Source organism: Lepidochelys olivacea (genome assembly GCF_965140295.1).
Source record: "Lepidochelys olivacea isolate rLepOli2 genome assembly, chromosome: 10".
Taxonomy (NCBI): domain Eukaryota; kingdom Metazoa; phylum Chordata; order Testudines; family Cheloniidae; genus Lepidochelys; species Lepidochelys olivacea.
Genome location: NC_140420.1, coordinates 50,952,536 through 50,974,553, shown reverse-complemented (window position 1 = coordinate 50,974,553; position 22,018 = coordinate 50,952,536). Strand labels below are relative to the sequence as shown.

Genomic DNA, 22,018 nt, shown 5'->3' with positions numbered 1-22,018 from the left:
TTTGAGTGTTCTGAAAATTTGAGTTTTTAGAGTAAATTACAAATATTAACCATCTATTCTAATACACTTGGTGTGATATGTAAATTAAAATAATCTATGGTTCTATATTTGTCTTTATTCATACATTTTCAATGAAAAATACTATTAACTTTAAAGACATAGCTCAATTATCAGTTTAAGTTTGGAATTAATACTATTTTGCGCTTCTGTAATTTACCAGATATAAACCTTGCAACAGGTATATAGTATTGTTTCAGTTAGGGAAAAAGAGGCAAAGAATTAAATGACTTGTCCAAAGTTGCACATGAGTTCTGAAATAATTCTGATTCCTAGTCCTGTGCTATAACCACAAGACTATACTTCCTCTCTAACATCCTTTGTTTTTCAAAATGACGTTTGTAAACACTTATACAAAACAAGAATTTGAGTCCTGGTTTCTAAAGAAAACTTGCTGAAAGCTGTGTATGCCTTTTTAATTCAGATTTCACACATTTAATATCCACATTCTTAATAAAATAGTCTCCCTAGATTCTTTTCACTTTTGGACTCACGCATAAATCTGAATTATAAGAATTAAGCTTAGTTGGTATTGGCAACTAAATATATTTGCATAATAAAACAGCTTTTTTAGTTTTTTAATTTTTTAAAATAAAACTCTATTTATTGGACATCTATTCAATGTACAGCCATCTGGTCTGAAGCAAAGTTCTGTCTCTGGATTTAATTTTTTTTTAATGTAATTCATAGATTCCAAAGCCAGAAGGGGCCATTGTGATAGTGTAATCCTGTGGTGGGCAACCTGTGGGCAGCAGGCTGCATGCGGCCCATCAGGGTAATCCACTGGCGGACTGCAAGACAGTTTGTTTACATTGACTGTCCACAGGCACAGCCAGCCGCGGCTCCCAGTGGCTGCGGTTCGCTGTTCCTGGCCAATGGGAGCTGCGGGAAGCGGTACGGGCCACAGAGACATGCTGGCTGTCGCTTCCCTCAGCTCACATTGGCCAGGAACGGCAAACCGTGGTCACTGGAAATTGCAGGCCTCCGTGCCTGCGGATGGTCAACATCAGCAAAATGTCTCACGGCCCACCAGTGGATTACCCTGACGGGCGCCCACAAGCCTCAGGTTGCCCACCACTGGACTAATTTGACTTCCTGTATAACATTGGCCATATAATTTTCCTCAGAATGATACCTAGAGCATATCTTGAAAGAAGTCATCTGATATTGATTTAAAAATTTCCAATGATGGAAATTTACCATGATCCTTCGTAAATTATTTCACTGATTAATTACGGTCACTGTTTACAAATTTATGCCTTATTTCCAGTCTGAATTTGGCTAGCTTCAACTTCCAGCCATTGGATGTGTTACACTTCTCTTGATTGAAGAGCTAGTTATCAGATATTTGTTCCCTATGCAGGTGTTTCTAGTCTGTAATCAAGTCACCCCTTAACCTTCTCTTTGAGCTAAGTAGATTGAGCTCCTTGAGTCTGTCTCTGTAAGGCATGCTTTCTAATACTTCAATCGTTCTCATGGTTCTTTTCTGAACACGCTCCAATTTTTCAACATGCTCCTTGAATTGTGGACGCTAGAACTGGACACAGTATTCCAACAGCTGTCACAGCAGTGCCAAATGTTAAGTGCTGAGAAATGTTGCTGCTCCAACAGTGTTGTTACTGGTCTTGGAGCTCTGATGTCAGCTGCATTAGCAGACATTGAAACATGTTAATTCAGCAGACCTCGATGTTATTCATAAGAACGACCACCGGTTTGGTTCAGTGGTGAAGGCACGCGGCTGACAAAGCACGGTACTAGGGTCCCATAGGAGCTACAGGGACACTAATACATGTATGCCTGCAACAGTGGTACCAGCTCAGTCAGCGCACCAGGACACTGCCCCCCAGGCCGGTCAAAGATGCCTCTCCTATGACTTCTTATATACACTGATACAAACAAGTTACGTATTACACTCCATATGTTGTTAGTTACCAGCCCTACACCTTGTACTTGCTAGTTCAAACAAAACACCATTATCCTGTCATCCAATCCTTATCTTACGAGGGGTTGGTGTGTTCCTGTGCCACCTCTTAAGAATGTGTTTATGTAGTTACTTGAGAACTCTGGACATCCTGCACCATCCTCTCAGGTCAGGAATGTGGTTACTTGGTGTTAGCTAATACGTAGGGTGTTGTTATTTTGTCAAGGCCAGGCCTACTCTGGTTCACAGCCTTTGGTTCACACTGTTAGTTATGCCTAGGGCTCTAGCAAGGCCTACACAAAACACAGTAAAATAACCTCTCTACTGTAGGTGATTCATGTGGGGCAGGGGGAAGGGGATGAGTGGGGGAGCGGAAGGGGCAGGGCCACAGCCGGAAGAGAAGGGGTGGGACCAGAGCCTCTTCCTGCCACGCTGCCTGGGCCGCTGCCTAGTGCATCGCAAGTATCAGAGGTAGCCGTGTTAGTCTGTATCCATAAAAACAACAGCGGAGTCTGGTGGCACCTTAAAGACTAACAGATTTATTTGGGCATAAGCTTTCATGGGTAAAAACCCCACTTCCTCAGATGCATGGAGTGAAAATTACAGATACAGGCATAAATATATATTGGCATATGAAGAGAACAGAGTTACTTTACAAGTGGAGAACCAATGCTGAAGGCCAATTCAGTCAGGGTGGCTGTGGTCCACTCCCAATAATTGATGGGGAGGTGTCAATACAGACTTCAAAGAGAAACTGCAGAGCTACAATTCATTTGCAAATTTAACACCATCAATTTGGGCTTGAATAGGGACTGGGAGTGGCTGGCTCACTACAAAAGCAATTTTCTCTCTCTTGGTATTGACACCATCCCTCCCCAGCCAGGCTCTCACTGCTGGACACAGAACATGCCAAGGTTGGGGTTGGGGGTGGGGGTGGGGAAGGACGCTCCAACTCGCTCAGCCACTGTCCCAGAAGCCAAGCCCGGGAGGCAGCCCACCACCGCTGCCACCAGGTGCTCTCCCAGACAGCTGCTGCGCTGCCCTGGGCAGCATCCAGGAGCGGTTCGGTCCCACTCGCTGCCTGTGTCTGGCTGCCAAGGAGAGCAGCTGAACAGCCAGGAGAGGAGAGGTCATGTGTCCTCCCTTTTAGCTGGTATCCCCCCAGTATGGAGGGCACCTGTCATCTACTTGAGCTTCCCCTGTTTATGCCTCCACTGATCAGATTAGCCTTTTTGGCCACACTGGGAGCTCATGTTCAGCAGATTATCCATCCCCCTTCCCGCAAATCTTCTTCAGAGATCCTGCTTCCCAGGATAGAGTTCCCCATCATGTAAGTGTGGCCTGCATTCTTTGTTCCTAGATGTATACATTTACATTGAGCCATATTAAAATGTATATTGTTCCCACGTACCCAGCTTTTATCAAGTGATCCAGATAACTCTGCATCAATGACTTGTCCTTTACACTATTTACCACTCCTCCAATTTTTGTCTTTTGCAAACGTTCAGTGATGATTTTATGTTTTATTCCAGGTTATTGATAAAAATGTTAAATAGCGTAGGGACAAGAACAGATCTGTGCAGTATGCCAGTAGAAACACACCTTCTCAATGATTCCCTGTTTACAACTACATCTAGAGACCTATTAGTTAGCCAGTTTTAAATCCTTTTAATGTGTGCCATGTTAGTTTTATATAGATCAAGTTTTGTAATCATAATGTTGTGTGATTCCAAGACAAACATCTTACAAAAGTCTAAGTCTATTACTTCAACACTATTACCTTTATCAACTGAACGTGTAATTTCATCCAAAAAATATCAAGTTGTTTGACAGGATCTATTTTCCATAAACCCAGGATGGTTGATATTAATTATATTATCCTCTTTTAATTCTATATTAATAGACTCCTGAATCAGCTGCTCCATTATTCTGTGCGGGATCATTTTCAGACTGAAAAGTATATAATTACTGGGGTCATCCAGTCTATCCTTTTTAAATACTGGCACAACTTTAGCTTTCTTCCAGTCTTCTGGAGTTTTCCTGAAGTTTCAAGACTTATTAAAAATCAGTATTAATGGTCCATCTAGTTCTTTAAAAACTTTTAGATGCAAGTTATCTAGACCTGCTGATTTAAAAATGTCTAACTTTAGTAGCTGCTGTTTAACATCCTCCTGTAATACTAGTGGAATGGAAAGAGTGTTCTCATATGATATAACTATATCATCTGTTTTTTTCCCAAATATAAAACAGAAATGTTTATTGAACTCTTCTGCCTTTTCTGCATTATTAATAATGATTCTACCATTTCCATCTAGTAATGGACCAATATCATTGTCAGGATTCTGTTTGTAAACAAAACTGTTGTCCTTAACTCTGCTGTCCATGGATTGCTCCTTGTGTCCCTTTGCTTCCCTTATCAATCTTACTACAATTCCTAGCTTTTGATTTATATTCATTACTGTTAACTTCCCCTTTCTTCCTTTTGTTATATATTATTTTTGTATAGCTCCCTTCACTTCCCCTCTCAATTTCAAGTCAGTTTTTAGCCAGTATGTTCTTCTTCCTCGATTGTGGAATTGTGGCTTTTTGGGCATCTAGTAAAGTGTCCTTAAATGATTCCCAATTATCATTCATATTTTTCTGATTAAATTCATCCAGCTGATTTGGCTCATAATTGTTTTCAGCTTTGTGAAATTGCCCCTTTAAAGCACCAAGTATAAATATTACTGGTCTGGACTTTAATGTGTTTGCACATTATGAGTGTGATCATGTTCTATGATCACTTCCTCTTTATCAGTCAAGATGCTGTCTAATATAGAATTTCCCCGTGGTGGATGCAACACTTCTTGAGTTAGGAAATTATTAGCTATAATATTTAGAAACCCCAAGGATGTTTGAGTACCAGCAGCATGAGACTTCCAGCATTTGTCACTCAAACTGAAGTCCACCGTGATCATGCAGCTTTTCCCTCTGCACATTAAAAATAGGTGCAAAAGGAGATGGTAATCCTGTTCCCTCATGTGATTGGGTGGTCTGTAGCAGACACCAACTAATACTCCATCTTGTGCTTTATCTCTTAGGACATTGATCCTTAAGCATTCAAAATCATTTTTCTTCTGAATTATCAATGACTTGGAAACAAAGTAATGCCACTTTTGAGAAAGAGTGCCACTACCTTTCTTCTTTTGCTCACTCAGTTCTTTCTAAGAGGTTATAACCATTGATTATCACATTCCAATCTTACAACCCTCCCATCAGGTTTCAGTAACACCAGCTGGATTGAATTTATGCTCATATTGTGCCCTGGAATCTAAGATCTCCCTGACTATTCTACACTGCTGTTTTTAACATGAGTATGTCATACTATAGCAGCACCCCCACATCAAGTTTAATTCAGTAACCAAACAAGAACATTTTAGAGAATATCTTTATTTAATACTTGTTTTAAAAGCTAGAAAAAATATTGATTTTGCTATTTAGCTACTGTCATAAATATAAAGGGAAGGGTAAACACCTTTAAAATCCCTCCTGGCCAGAGGAAAAACCCTTTCACCTGTAAAGGGTTAAGAAGCTAGGATAACCTCGCTGGCACCTGACCAAAATGACCAATGAGGAGACAAGATACTTTCAAAGCTGGAGGGGGGAGAAACAAAGGTTTATTCTGTCTGTGTGTTGTTTTGCCAGGAACAGAGTCTTAGAACTTAGTAAGTAATCTAGCTAGATATGCCTTAGATTCTGTTTTGTTTAAATAGCTGATAAAATAAGCTGTGCTGAATGGAATGTAGATTCCTGTTTTTGTGTCTTTCTGTAACTTAAGGTTTTGCCTAGAGGGATTCTCTATGTTTTGAATCTGATTACCCTGTAAGGTATTTACCATCCTGATTTTACAGAGGTGATTCTTTTATTTTTTCTTCAATTAAAATTCTTATTTTAAGAACCTGATTGCTTTTTCATTGTTAAGATCCAAGGGTTTGGGTCTGTGTTCACTTATGCAAATTGATGAGGCTTTTTATCAAGCCTTCCCCAGGAAAGGGGGTGTAGGGTTTGGGGAGGATTTTTGGGGGGAAAGATGTTTCCAAGCGGCTCTTTCCCTGTTATATATTGGTTAGATGCTTGGTGGTGGCAGCAATAAAGTCCAAGGGCAAAAGGTAAAATAGTTTGTACCTTGGGGAAGTTTTAATCTAAGCTGGTAAAAATAAGCTTAGGGGGTTTTAATGCAGGTCCCCGCATCTGTACCCTAGAGTTCAGAGTGGGGAAGGAACCTTGATAGCTATTGTGAAGAGTTTCATGTAAATTGCAGAGAGGTATTAATAAGGTGTTTCTTTTGTGAAAATTACAACATTCTGTCCTTTGATAATGGTATATGGTAGTGGCTGCAGTGTTGGGGAATTAGATATTTCTCTTTTTGTTTCAATTTGGATCTGGTGTCATGCTGACTTTCATACTGGTTGGAATTACTTCATATTTAGTATTTATAAAAGTTATTTTTTGAACATTTTCAATATAGTTGCTTGTTACTTCACAACACATTTAATCTGTGGAGTAACTTTCTAGGTTGTACAGAGTATATAATTATACTCACAAACAGGAGAAAAAAATGCACATTGCCATTTTCTGGCCTTCAATTTACAGGTACATGTGATTGAAAAGATTCTAACTTATCTCCTTTGTGTATATAGTTACATGTAATCAGACATTAACTTGTCTTACTTTGTTGTTACAGTTCATTTCAAAAGTAGACGTCTAATAAGGTATCTGATTTGACCTGTGGTATGACTCGACTTTTATCTTTCCTAGAATTAAGGTGCATCAGCACCCTAGTCCATTGCCTGTGAGTGGTGACACAGAACATGTTTTGGATCTCCTCTCACATTCATATTTTCTTCATTGCTTCTGCTTACAGTTGCAGTGCGCACATTGTTTAGTTACTGTAGTCACGTTGTATGAAAATGAGAGCAACAGTATGGACTGGATACCTGGTTCTAACCTCCTTGCTGCTAATGTTTATTTCCCCTCTTGCTTCAATACAAAAATGAAAATTATGCTGTATTTACAGTTGAGCTGATTGTCAGGTTCTAATACAACAGGGCCCCGATCCTGATTTAAGTAACATTTTTTGTAAAATGGAGAAAAGCTTTCAGTCACTTCCATAATTTTTATGTATTACATAAAGACAAAATCACTCACACCACAATTATTGGGCTCTACAGTTCATCCTCAAATTGCTGCTCTAAGCGTTTTAAAACCAAATAATTTCTAATAGATCCCCTACTCCTGGGTCTGTGCTTCTGTGAATTACTGGGGGGTCTGAGTGCACCAAACAGTAGTTAATGTTACTCTACACAGAGTGTCATGCAACCAGAATAACAAATACGTTTTGAAACTACATAATTCTGTTTATTTTTTCAAAAATTTTATATAACTACTTCCCCATTTCCATGAAATTTCCCATCTTGCACAGAGAGAACAATTCACATTTTTACCAAGCGCCTTCCCCGACCCTTTTAGTGTACTATATTTATATTCATGCTCCTGTTTAAGTATCTCTACGGTTACTGGTAAAAACATATGGGATGTATGTATGAGAAGCAGTTCTACTACACTTTACAGGAAAATTTTATATCTACCTACCTTTTATTTAAGTACTTGTCTATAGCATGTGAAACAAAATTATCCTGTAATATCTTAATTCCTTCATGTGAGCTGTGTGTGTGTGTGTGCACGCGCGCGTGTAATGATATTATTAGGTCTGAATAACTTGACATTTTGCTAGCGATTTTGTTCTGTTTCCAAAATGGGAGGTGAGCAGAATCATGCAATGGCCACTTTGCTACCTTAACATAATATCCAGCTATAAATGAGTTTCCCCTTGTTCTAAAGTAACTTACCCACTACTTGTTCCCCTCAAAACCCGGCATAATAATGGGTACATCATATACCAACAAGTTGCATATTAGTACAGCAATTCAAGAGCTACAGTTTCTAAATGGCTATATACTGGAGTGGCTTTATGGCACTAGTTGTGATCTTGCTCCCAGAAGAATTGTACTGAAGCATGTCGCATCCTGGAGGATATAGCACTGGACATGAGTGTTGGAAGTAGGTCAGGTAACCTAAATTCTTCAGCCTTTTGACAGTCCTCTAAACATTCCTGTGGAAATGCTGTGATTTCCAATTTCTGTTGGACATGTCTATATCATAAATACTTTTTAACAAACACTTCTGTGAATTTTTATACACTACCTTCCTTTTCCCCAGCTCTTGTAAGGGATATCTGGCAATAGTCTGGAGAATATTACCTTCAGATTGGCTGTCATTACATTTTAAAATCAGTTAAAGCTTTTCACATTTATAATGAAGCTTTGCTGGGTGAAGCTTAATGAGTCTACAGACATCTTTTATTCTACTAATAAAGCAGTATATACAGAAGCAGCTAAAGTAACAAAAAAGAGCATAAAATGTTTGGTCAGCAAACAACTTTCTTTTACAACAGCGTATTTTGAATTCCTACATTTCATCTCCAGCCATCAATGGTTGTAAAAACAATCCCGCTGTTCCTAGAATACATACCAGAATAAAAACCCAGAGAAAAATGCGATCAATTACCATGGCAACATACTTCCAATCATCCTGAATCTGAAAAATATAAACACAGACAAATAAGACAGGAAGCAGGCATGTTCTGATAAAGGTAAAGTTTACTAATCATTAAATTGGTTGGTAATATCAGAACTCCTTTCTGTGTTCAGCAAAAATGTACATGGGAGCTCCTCCATGTACAGAATGTTTCCTCTTTCATAAGACCACAACTTCGAACCTGGCTTTTGAGGCAGCAGAAATTCATCCATCATTCATCCAAAAACATTCAGGCCAAAACCAGTGCAGAATTAACTTACTATCTCTTCGGCCCCTAAATGGTTTGATTCATTATGGCTGAAACTTGCTTTGCATGAGTTGAAGAAGCTATCTTTCTAAATTAATTCCAACTTCGTAACACTATTTTAAGATAATAGAAATGTCCCTTTCACTAAACACACAGGGGACATATGGCCCCTCTTCCATGGGGACAGAAATTTGAAGGTGAAAGAGACTTTATAGAGGGAGCTCTTTCAAAAGTCACTTGGGCACCTACGTATCTAAGTCCTATTGAAACGCACCATTCCTGTTGAAGTGGTAAGTGCATGGGCGGATGCAACTTAATTAATCTGTCAATGACTTTAAAAGCTTCTCTTGACATTTCTTACAGTTTTTAATACTGTATTAGAAAGCAAGATGCTTATGTATGATGTAAAAACTTTTCTCCTTCATATACTGTATCAAGACTGGGAAAAAAAGCTTTCCAGCAGGAGTGGTTTTTACATTGAATGATTATGTTGATGGCTTTGAAATAATGCATAATCTTAAGTTAATGTTGGAAATAAATGTTAAATAAGTATCCTAAGTAAAGCTAAGCTTAATAAATTTCAATCTTTACTTCAACTTTCCTAGATGAACACAGCATATGTGCATACTTCATTCTTGAATGCTATTATGAAAAATAAGAACAATGCATTTTACTTTTGATGTAGAAAATAGATTTTTCCAGAAAAGAACCATAATTCTTAAAGCTGAGGGAGATCAAAAGAGCTTATAGAACACACGAATCCTGAATAAGGCCCAGATTCAACAAAATACTTAGGCCCAAACTTAATTTAAGCAGGTGCTTGAGTGCTTTGCTGAACATGACCTACAGGTGGTAAAGATAATGATAGAGTTGCTGCATATGAGTTACTTGTATCTGCTCTCTGTATGACTGAGAAGTAGTGATAACCATCAGAAGCTCTCCTGGCTTTTGAAACAGAAAAATTGTGTGAATTTAGCACTTAAGAAAAATGCCGAATTGAGAGCCCTGAACTTCGCTGCTCTGTATTTATCCACAGAAGCAGTTCAGCATGAGAATTATTATCAGGGAAAGCCTCACTACAGGTAAGTAAATATTCATTTTACGGCAGTGGTGACTTGCCCAAGGGCACACAGTGAGCTAACTGCGGTGCTAGGATTTCCCAAGCTCTCATTCTGACTGCAAATCTTGTGCTTGTTACTCCCTCCAAAAGAGTTAATGTAATAGATTCCACTTTAGCAGATGGGTTGGCATTGGCAGTAAAAGGAGTTCAGTGCAACACTGTGTTTCCCCAATATGAATTTCAATCCACTGATTGTTTACATTACAGGTGTATGGGGCCATGAATCAATGTGGGTTATTTGTATCAAGAAATTGTGAATTGTTCTGCAATGTTTTTATGAAAGGCAGCTGGGATGTTTACTCCTACAAAAAACCACACTCAGACACTCATGGTAAATAATGCCTGTAACCTCAGTAACTAATGCTGAAAGTTGTTCTTACCTCTTTGGCTTCATTCTGCATTTTCATATTCTCTGCAATGTATTTGACACTTTCAATTGCATCTCTCATTTCTGGTGACAAAACTGAAAACGAAAGTGGAGCATCTACCGATTCATAGCTTGTACTCCTTGTAAGATTGCCACTGAAGTCAGAAAACTTTATTCGTTGACACCAACAACAGCTGCATGTTATATCTTGACATATGAAGCCATCTTTGCAGCATTTGGTTTCAGAGCTGCTGAAGCAATTTAAGTCTGAGAGCTCAGCACTGTAAAGTGGCTTTGGCTTCTGATTCTTCTCTCTATCGCGGGCAGGCCTGGTCATAAACATGATCTTGGGAAGTAAGTTCAAGAAAATGGTCTTCACCCACTCGGGCATTGTGTGTGTCTTGGGTGTTCTATAATGCACATTAAGTACAAACACAGTAATGACAATGGAAAGAGTTACAAATATCATGGTGAAGAGGAGGTATTCTCCAATAAGTGGGATCACCAAAGAGGTAGAGGGGATGGTCTCTGTGATCACTAGGAGAAATACAGTTAAGGATAAAAGGACTGATATGCATAGTGTCACCTTCTCACCACAGTCTGAAGGCAAGTAGAACACCAAAACAGTTAAGAAAGAAATCAACAGACATGGGATAATCATGTTGATAGTATAAAATAAAGGCAGGCGCCTAATATAAAGAGAATAGGTGATATCTGGATATACCTCTTCACAACAGTTGTACTTAATGTCATGTTTATATCCAGGAGCTTTAATAATAACCCATTCTCCACTCTCCCAGTAGTCTTGGAGGTTCATTGTAGAGCCAATTAAAACTAAGTCAATTTTAACTTTATCATAAGACCAGGAACCAAACTTCATGGTGCAGTTTTGATAGTCAAATGGAAAGTAGGTCACATCTATTTTACATGAACTTTTAAAAATAGCTGGAGGTATCCAGGTCACTTCTCCTGTGTATTTCAAAAAGGCCTTTGTCTTGTCATCAACTTGGAAGTTCCCAACTGCACTGTAAAAAATAAACCAGGGTGGGGAAAAAAAAGATAGGCATTTTAACAAATCAAATCACTTTCATATAAGAAAAGGTTAAGAACATAGGCTTATGTATATACAGTGACTCTGGATTCATGCACTGTAAGTGAGCAAATGCACACTTCAGCATTCCAGCAATAATGTTAATTGTGCTAAATTGCATGTGTAGTACTAGATCCATGGCTGATGTAAATAAGTGTAGTTCCATTGTCATCAGTGGAGCTACATGGACTTACAACTGCTGAAGATCAAGATGGTAGTATTTTCTACTCCTGTAACCTGGCTAAATGTGATCCATACCCAAGGCAGCAGACTTGAGCTCTTTTGTGTCAGAACAAAGTGATGGACAAGCTGATCTTCCTTACTGTACTTGGTTCACTCTCTCTCTCTCCTCTCCATCCCCACAGTACCTTGCAGTATCACTCCTCTAAGAAAGCAGGAATTCAGGGCTCCTGCCGCAGCTTGTCACTGTGGATGCATGGATCAGAGCAGGGCCATCTCTCCACCCTGTTCACAATCACATAACATCCCTGGGGCAATTTCAGCTGTTGTTTACATGGAAAAGTAAGACTGGGAAAGCATTTTTAGCTATTTATGTGATTAGAAAACTGTAGAAGAGAAGAAGCCAGCACCACATGACCAGCCAGCTCTTCATGGACCTACCAGCATGTGCTGTACAGACCACAGTTTGGGAGCTCCTGTATTGGAGAGTATTTCAAGCATGTTTCACTGAGGCCAGCTTCCTTACATAGTGTATAGCCAACGTATCATCTCAGTAACACATTTGGTCTCCTATTGACGTGTTGGAAGCAAAAGTCCTAAGTGTGTACCAACCCTGGGGCTTTTATATAGTTATATTTAATGCTGTGTTGATGTCAGATGGGTAACAATTTTAACTGCAAAAATGTCTGGATCTAATACTCCGTTTCAATGAAAGGTCTGAACTACTGAAGAGTTTCTCATCTGTAAATGAGAGGAAAGTTGTGTGGCAGAACTATCTGCTCCTTCTTACTGCCAGCCTTGCATATAGTTCCAAAAACAATTATAGAAAGAGTGGGGAGTAGAAGGAGCACAGGGATGCAGAGTCTAAAGTTTCCTGTCTGTTTCTCTTATTAAAATGTGTGTGTTTTCAATTTTTAATACTTATTAGCTCAACAGACTCCAAAAGTATTGATGTTCAACAGAAGCAGTGATTGGGGGGTAGTTCTACTAGAGAAGTAACAGTTTGCAATATATACCGTAGTCGCTGTGTATTGCTACCCAGGTTTGATCAAAATCTTAAGTCTTTTGTAATAGTCATGGGAATGCTCAATTTTTTTTAAAATGCATGATACAAAACCAAAACAAATTAAGAGTAAAGGCACTTGATATGGCATAGTCTTACTTGTTATATAAGACAATGTCTGGCTTCCAGATCCTATCGGCTGGAACTCGAATAAACTCAACACCTCCATATTCCTCTGGATTCCACTTAAGTTTGTAATCATTCCAGATCTAATCACAGAAGAAACCAAACTTCATTAGAATTACAAAAAGACCCATCTCAAATTGTGGACTACTGCCCCTTCTTTCCATTAAAACAAAGTGCTGTAATGCACTTTTATAAAGTTGGTGTTTGTTTTTTCAGAATCTCTAATGACTAGATGTATCATCTTTTAAGACCATGTTATTTATTTGTATTCATTAGCACATACATTGGGAACCCATTGTGCCAGGTGCTGTATACATGCAAGAGAAAGCTCCTACCCCAAAGAGCATACATTTTAAATAGACAAGATGGACCAAGGGTGACATGGGAAACAGTCCCAATTAGGTAAAGTGATTTGACCAAAGTCACACAGCAGATGAGTTGCAGAACTAGGAATACATCTCAGGTCTCCTAATGCCCAATCCTAGTTCCCTTTACACTAGACCAGGCTGCCTCCTCTTCCTCTCAGCCCCATTATATTAGAATGTAATTGCTCCTGATATTTTCATGCTATGATCACCACTCATAAGGTAAAGCAATCTTACAATATCTCTAGAGCAACCAGAGAGATTTCTGAGATTGTAAACTAGCTCTACGCCAGATCCCGCCAGCTAAGGCAGCACAGGAGGGTAGGGCTTGGTTAATGCTTGAATAGGAGATATCAAAGGAATGCCAAAGTACTATCAGAAACAGTGATGATAATTCAATAGGTGACACAGTTCCCTCTGAGTCACAATGTGGTGAAGTAATATCTTTTATTGGACCAACTTCTGTTTTGGAGAGAGAAGCTTTCAAGTTTACACAGAGCTCTTCTTCAGCTCTGGGAAACTAAGGCTATGTCTACACTGCACTTCCATTGGTAAAACTTTTGTCATCAGGGCTGTGAAACTCCATCCCCTCACCCCCCAACTGACAAAAGCGCCGGTGTGGACACTGCTTTGTCGGTGGGAGAGCGTCTCATTGGGGGTAACTTTATTTTGCTGGCAGGAGAGTTCTCGCCTGCTGACAAAGAGTGGCCACCCTGTATACCTTGCAGCAGCACAGCTGTGCCACTGTAAGGTGCGCAGTGTGGACATAGCCCCATTACAGACCTTGCAGTGGTGTGCCGCCATAAGGTCTCCCGTATAGCTGCTCTATGCCAGCAGGAGAGAGCTCTCCGGTTGGCATAATTAAATCCCCCCCAAAAAGCGGCAGTAGCTATGTGGGTGGGGAATGCTCTCTCACCGACATAACGCTGTCCACACCTGTGCTGCTGTCGGTGAAACATATGTCAGTCAGGGGAGTGTTTTTTCACACCTGAGTGACATAAGTTTTACCAACAAAAGTGATACTGTAGATATAGTCTGAGTAAGTTTCCCAGAGCTGAAGAAGAGCTCTGTGTAAGTTCAAAAGCTTGTCTCTCACCAACAGAAGTGGTCCAATAAAAGATATGACCTCGCCTACCTTGTGTCTCCAATATTCTAGGAGCAACACAGCTACTGCAACACTGCATACTACAAAACGAGTCAGTATTGAACAAAGAATCCAGCATATTTTAAGGAGTGTGGCAGATATCATTGTTTTGGTGAGACTCAAAAACTAAAATCTTGGTCAATTTGGTCATTAAAATGCCATGGTTCTTTTTCAGAGTCAGGGTGTTAATGCTATTGTCCGGGACAAGGCCCCGGATAGGTACGTACATTGTCTCTACATAAAGTTCCATGTAGTTCCAACTGGGTCAGATATTCTGTGTTTTTTGTCCTGTACTGTGGTGTCGCTGTATGGTGTTAAGCTATTACCATGTTCCATTCCAGGGGTGGCTGCATTTCAGTTGTGGGTGAGGTAATTCTTGGGTATAGATAGGTCTATAGAGTTAGTATGTTTGGGATCCTTCTGGATAAAGGATATCGTTAATGGGTCTGTGTTTTCAGTTTGGAAAGGTTAATACTGTAGTTAATGACCGATTTAATTGATTCATCGTGTGCCTGACATATTTCTGAACAGTATGACCAACAGTAGTTAACACCTTAATCAGCACATGTTCTACAGTACCGCTACTCCCTGAGAGACGGTATTCTACAATTCAGGGCACTAAAAAACCCTTAGGACTGGCAGAGATTATTCTTAGCAGTCTCCTATATTAGGTGGTTGTAGTGCTTTTAACCTTGCATCATAATATTGTACTGGGAATTCTATTCCTAATTCTGCCACTGACTTGCTGTGTGACTTTGTGCAGGTCATGCAGGTGCTCAGGCAGGATTTGACTCTAACTCCCATTGAAGTAAATATCTTCAAAGCCCAGGAACTGTAAGTGTGCCTGGACTCTCATGGGAGATACAAGAAAGGGGGTGGGGAAGGATCCTTTCTTTCCTCATTTCCCTCTGCCCCTGTCCAAAGGCCAAGCACAACCTGGCCTTGGGTTTGGTTCCATATTGGTCTCCAACAGGCATTTTGTTCACAGCCCATAACCAGGGCTGGATTAACTCTCCTGTGGGCCAGGGGCTATTGGGTTTTGTTGGGCTCCTGGGGGTTTGGAGTGGGGAAGTGGGGGCGGGGGATTGGGATACAGGAGGGGATGCAGCTCCAGCTGGGGGGGTGGGCTCTGGGGTGGGGCCAGGGATGGGACAGGGGGGTGGGGTGCAGGTGGAGGTGCAGGGTCTGGGAGGGAGGTTGGGTGCAGGAGGGGGCTCCAGGCTGGGGTAGGGGGTTGGGGTGCAGGAGGGGATGCAGGCTCCTGATTGGTGGTGCAGCAGGGCTAAGGCAGGATCCCTGCCTGCCCTGGCTCCGCGCTGCTCTGCTCCCCGAGGTGGCCGGCACATCTACTCCCAAGGCAGAGGAGCCAGGCCGCTCTGTGTGGTGCACACTGCCTGTGCCAACAGGCACCGCAGGCACTGCCCCCCAGCTCCCATTGGCCACAGTACCTGGCCAATGGGAGCTGTGGAGCTGGTGCTGGGGGCAGCGTGCAGAGGTTCCCTGAACTCCCCTCACCTAGGGGCCACAGGGGCACATCGGCCAGCCAGCGCTCGCGGCTCTAGCCCCGGGCGGGGGTGCCAAGGCTCGGGGACCAGCGTCCAGCCTGTGGCTCAGAGACTTGCTGTGAGCCACATTAAAAGCAGCAGCAGGCCGCATCCGGCCTGTGGGGTCCCCATTAGCCCGAGGCCCTGGGCTGCGGCCCCTAAAGCCCTTGCATTAATCCGACTCTACCCATAACAATAACCTGTAGACCAGTTCAACAAAGATTATAGTGAGAAGAATTCCAAGCTAGGCTTGCAGAGGCCTCACAGAACTAAAGTGCACTAGCAGACATGCAGGGGGAAACTTGCACAGTGTCTGCACTGTGACTGGCTGTAGCCAGTATAATTACGCTCCACAAGATGAGCTTCACAGAGTTTCCTAGGCCTCCTGTGCTGCTCCAGTGGGTTTTATCACAGGAGGCTGCATAATCATTCAATGCAAATAAATAGCCAGCCACTAGGTGTCAGCAATGGATTAAGGTAAGTGTGGCCAACCCAAATCTCTGCACCAAAGCAGCATAGTACCCTACCAGGCCAGCACCTCTGATGCTGTGATCTTTCCTTTTCTTAAATGCAAGTCAAATCTATACAAATGCTGGCTAGGAAGAATGTCCCAGCATCTTTGAGCATTGGCTTATTTAAGTTTTTGTTTACTTATGCTGAGGCATTTTTCTGTTGTGCTGTTTTTCATGACTGAAAGGACGTTTTATTTACTTTACATAATAGTCACACTTACGTAGTAGAAACAGTTTGTATTTAGCAAAATGTTTACCATTTTCCTCCTCTGTTCCTCCCAAAATATTCCTAGGTCAGTTTATCTAGCTGTAAAAGCGGCAGAGTCCTGTGGTACCTTATCGACTAACAGATGTATTTGAGCAAAAGATTTAGCTGGTATTCCTTGCTTTTGACCTAAATATTCCTATTTACAAATCTTTAATGTTAGCAGTTTACATTTTTCATTAAAGAGATTGAATGGAAAAATGGGGATTCAGGATAACCAAATGGTTAGACCTTGGAACTCCTAGCATGGGACCTAATGGTTACAGGGAAGAACCCAGTGTAGTTGAATGGTGACAGCATGGAGGCAGCAGATCTGGATTCTGTTTTTTGGCAAAATCATTTAACCTTTTTGTTCAGTTCACCCAACTATAATATTGCAATAATAATGCTTTCCCACCTAGCTCCAGTGCTTTGAAATGTCTGGATGAAAAGTAGTATATAAATGTAACGTGCAATGTCACTTTTATAGTAGTTAGCTAAATGTTGATATTAATGAGCATTACGCAAAGGATGGTCAATATAACATTTTGCTTCGCAAATTGCGGTGGAGGACACAGCAAGAAACCTTACATATTGACATTAAAAGAAAAATTAACTGAGCTGATATTATCAGTGCTGGGATTATATTTACTCACATGTTTCAGCCACAACTTGGTCTCCATTATCTGGTTCACTTCATCCTGAAAAACACAGCCATGTTGAAAAAGGAGTGGGCCTTTCTTTGGGCTAATAATGTAATACTTACTAGGTTCTGAAAGAAGCCTGTACTCACCACCTTCACCAGCTGTGACATGGATACCTCAAACTGAATGATGGCAGGGTCTGACACATTCTCCACTGGTCTGATAAACTGACTGTAGTTAGCAAACAAGGCTGCAAACAGTCTGTGCTCTGCTTCTGAACAACTGCAACCTGAAAAGAGATTATGTTGGCTTCTGGTTTTGAAACAACCCACGAAGCTTCTTGTGGCCAAATGCTATTTCCTTTGAAAATTAAATAACCAGACATTAAATCTTCATGATGTTAATTTGGCATTCATTTAGGATGAAAATAGAAGAATAAAATGTAATGGTAGATGGAGATTTTCATATGTCTCTGCAAATGGAGTTTAAAGGATAATTTAATAAAATCATAGAAACTGGAGCTGAAAAAGCCCTTTTCCCTGGCTCACCTTGTCCCTCAACACTACAAAAAGGAGTTGGGGTTGAGCAAGGTCAGAGAAAAAAATGTTTCTTACAAACTTAAGCCCATGAGGAGCTAAAACTACACTTTCTAATATGACCAGCTCCTGGGAAATTTTACTGTCCCAGGAGACTGAGGCTCATTATAGGATGGTTGCAATGATGCTAACAGCTTGCTCATTATAAATAAGGAAACAAGGATTAAAAATTGATTCACTATTTCAAAGGTATCAGAGTAACAGCCATGTTAGTCTGTCTTCGCAAAAAGAAAAGGAGTACTTGTGGCACCTTAGAGACTAACCAATTTATTTGAGCATGAGCTTTCGTGAGCTACAGCTCACTTCATCGGATGCATACCGTGGAAACTGCAGAAGACATTATATACACACAGAGACCATGTCCTGTCCTGCTGGTAATAGGTAGTACATTCTATTTACAATTGTCCCTTTCTGATGCTGGTTTTGCTATCTGTGGTATCTTATGGCTATAAACTGAAGGTCTCAAAGCACAACTGGGAATCTTCTGTCCCCTAAACTATGCTTCCATTCTCATAGGCAACAGATAAACACTGTAGGAGGCAGATCCTGCCTGGAATTTAGTGGCCTTGTCCTAAAGAGACTCTCTACTGGTACTTGGATGTGATATGCCCAAATCCTTTTATTAAAAAAAAATTAGATCTCTTCTCCATTTATGGATAATTTTATATTTCAACATGGCTGGTGAGACAAACTAACAGTTAGGGCTAAATTCTGCTTTCAGAAACACTTGTGTAAATCTGGAATAGCTACACAGAGTCTGTTGATCTTTTAAAATATGACAGCATGACTGCATATAGATTTACATGCAGTTGCTAGGATATGTTTGAGAGGTTTTTTTCCCCAGTCCTACTAGGTTAGTATTTTCCAGCAAACAGAAGGGCAGCAGAAGTACTCATCTGCACAATAACTGATCTATAAAGATTCACAAACAAAATATCTATCTTCCGACCTATTCTGGAAGTTCTGCTGACATCCAGTCTGAGACTGGCACAATGTCAGACCACATACAGTTAAAAATCCCCACTCTCTACTCATTTTGAAGGCTATTTTTTTCAAGGGTAGTAAAGTCACTCAAACCAACACACCAGATTAAAATAGATAACTTTATACTTTCCTATTTCTGGAAAATTAACTTTTTAGCCAGTAGACTTGCTTTAATCATTTAGTGATATCTCACCTATAATTATTAGCAAGTCAGGAGTCCCCTGGATTAAATATGCCTGAGTCCTTTATGTAGGTGGGTTTTAAGATTCATATTCAGCCTTTTGCCAGCTCCTTCCCAAATGCTGTTGACCAACTTACATTTCCATAACATGTGAATTAAATCTCTGTGTTTACCACTCATCCAGCATCCATCACATTGTAGACAATAACTACGTATATATAAACCAGTGTTTCAACATTCTGGTTAAAGTTGCTGTCATCTCAGAGCACCAGTAATTGCAGAACAAAGATCTCCTTCTTGCTGAGATAAGGTGCACTGTTCAGAGCCACCTCTAAGGCTATCTCAAGCAGCTGTTTGGCATCACCTATTTCTGCTGATGCCCCAGCACATTAGAGCACGTATCCACAGTGAGCTAAACCTTAAAACCACATTGAAGTTTTTGATTAAAGTTTAAATGGCTTTGTGGGATCATGGGACCCATTTGGCATGCCAAATCAGGGCTGCTATTTGTTACGAGTTCATAAGGTGAGATTTTAAAATTGTTTAACAAAAGAAGCTGGGATTCATACGAATCCTGCAGCATGCCACTTATTAGTGCTGAACCTAAGTCCAGACCAATTAAAAACAATTGTACAAAGCCATAACCCATCCTCTTTCTACCCCCTCCTTTAAAAAAAAAAATTCAAGGACCACTCACCTTTAAAGAAAAAGAAAGCAGCAGCAGCAGCTAGAAATAGAGCGAATGTGCTCCCCATGGCGTTATGAATTACTGTCATCAACAGAGACTGCTGGCGACAAGCTCAGCTGCTAGGATTGCACAGGCATGGGAAATACAGACAGCTCCAATCTTCCAATGTATAAAATCCTTGTATAAGGCAGACTGCAGGACCCTGAAGAACAGTTCTGCACCATGGAGATCCCATTAGCAACGATGTGCTGCCCCCCTTTTCAGCTGTTCATATTGTCATAAACAGAGAGCACTGGAAACACAAAATAAATCGTAGACCAAATAGATGTAGTTACTGTAGGCAAGAAGCAATCATCGATTCATCGGGCAACAAGGGTAGGCAAGAGGCCATTAGTGGATGCATAAATGAGCCCAGTAATTGGATAATGCTAAGAGTTTTTCCAATCAGCTCCTTTACAGGATATGAATCTTTATAGGAACTTTGTGCCAAGCCATTAGAACAGGTTTAATTAATAAAAATCTTATAACTGAACTGAGCTGAAATGGATATTGACATTAGAGACACTCAAATTATCAGTAAACTGAGCCCAAGAGACCAAAACCACCAGAAGGTGGGTGAAGTAATATCTTTTATTGAACCAACTTCTGTGGGTGAGGGAGACAAGCTTTCAAGCTTACACAGAGCTCTTCTTCAGGTGCACAGTTAATTAACTGACACAGATAAAAATTGTTTGAGGCTTTGTAGTGAGGAGAGCCCCAATCCTGTAGGCATGTGTGAAAGTATTTACTACTTCATCCTGATGTTGCATTTCATCTACTTTAGCTTCACTTTCAGCTTCCTGATGGGGGGGTGCTCTGTGAGGGCAGTAGTAGACTTGCTCCCCTACTTTGAAATCAATGGGACTACCCACAGTAGGAAAGTTAAGCACATGCTTAAGTGTTTGCAGGATTGGGGCCCAGAGATTGACATAAGGTATAGTGACCACAGTTAGGCCAAGAGCTCAGGTTTGAGGTTAAACTAGTTTGGGTCCAACAGCACTGAAATCTCCAGAGAACAGCTGTGCTTGCCAGAGTCCTGCCATCTTGGGTCAGGAAAATTAAATGTTGGTACCAAATTCAAAAGGGAAGGGGAGGATGCAGTGACTCCAGACTGATTCCTCCGAAACCCAACATTGAGGGAGAGGGGTTGGGTTTGACGTTCTGGCTGAGGCCCATCTCTAGCAATGGCTGGATAGTGGCTTAAAAGCTCACTTGCGCCTCTCCTTGGAATTTAACAGGAGACTGTTTCAAATTCCTATGAGGCATCAAATGTACTGATTTTTTTTTTTTAATTGCCAGGGTTTTTCTTTGTATGCAGTGTTGTAGTAGCGGTGTTGGTCCCAGGATATTAGAGAGAAAAGGTGGGTGAGGTAATGTCTTTTATTGGACCAACTTCTTTTCATGAGAAAAACAAGCTTTCAAGCTTACTCAGAGCTCTTCCTCAGGCCTGGGAAACTAACTCAGAAAGTGACAACTAAATACAAGGTGGAACCAATTGTTTCGTGTAAGTAGTTCCCCCATATGTCAAGGTGTCACCTTCACCATTCAAGGTGAAGAGGTCCATTAACACCCCTCTAGTCATAGGGAGGTGGAAAGCAGCTGGGGGTGGATGATGTTTAAGGGCTTGTTTGTTGAGAGCTTATCTTTTTAATTTCAGGAATAATTCTCAGGCCTAGGATCTTGCTCCAGCAAAGAACTCTCTCTCCAGGCAGAGAGGGGAGCAAGGGTGACCAGATGTCCCGATTTTATAGGGACAGTCCCCATTTTGGGGTCTTTTTCTTATATAGGCTCCTATTACCCCCCACCTCCTGTCCTGATTTTTCACATTTCCCGTCTGGTCACCCTAACGGGAGCATACCAATGGAGTGCCTTCCTCGTCACTATCAGTTCGCCTCCGTGCGGGGCGGGGCTCTTACCATAGCTTTTCCCCCTGCATGACTTTCTCAGGCTGGTTCTTTAAATTTGGCTGAGCAACACCTGGCTTAGAAAGAGGCAGAATGGATAAAGGGGTGGTGATGAAGAGCCCCTTGGCTGCCCCGCTTAGCCTGGAAGTGAGAGATGGGGCCCTGTTGCAGCCCCCTTACACTTGGTATGGGGGTGAAGAACCCCAGGAGGAGCGGAGGTGAGGCTTGGTGGGCACTGAACTGATGCAGGGTTGCTTTGCACAGTATTGATTTGGAAGTTTGGGGCAGCATTAATTGCTGGGCAGGGGACAGGAGATGTGGCAGCAAGAGCTTCTGTAGCAGGGGCCAAAATCCTCTTACTCAATA

General features: G+C 41.1%; 1 protein-coding gene across 1 annotated transcript; it reads right to left on the bottom strand.

Annotated features, from left to right (window-relative positions):
- Nucleotides 1-7,382: 7,382 nt before the first annotated feature.
- Nucleotides 7,383-20,028, bottom strand: CHRNA3 (cholinergic receptor nicotinic alpha 3 subunit). Its single transcript, XM_084640428.1, has 6 exons — nt 19,719-20,028; nt 17,410-17,549; nt 17,273-17,317; nt 12,781-12,890; nt 10,362-11,373; nt 7,383-8,614 (listed from the first exon to the last, which is right to left on the bottom strand). Exons 1-6 carry the CDS (start codon nt 19,795-19,797, stop codon nt 8,486-8,488), a joined length of 1,515 nt encoding a protein of 504 aa, XP_084496554.1. The 5' UTR covers nt 19,798-20,028; the 3' UTR covers nt 7,383-8,485.
- Nucleotides 20,029-22,018: the final 1,990 nt, after the last annotated feature.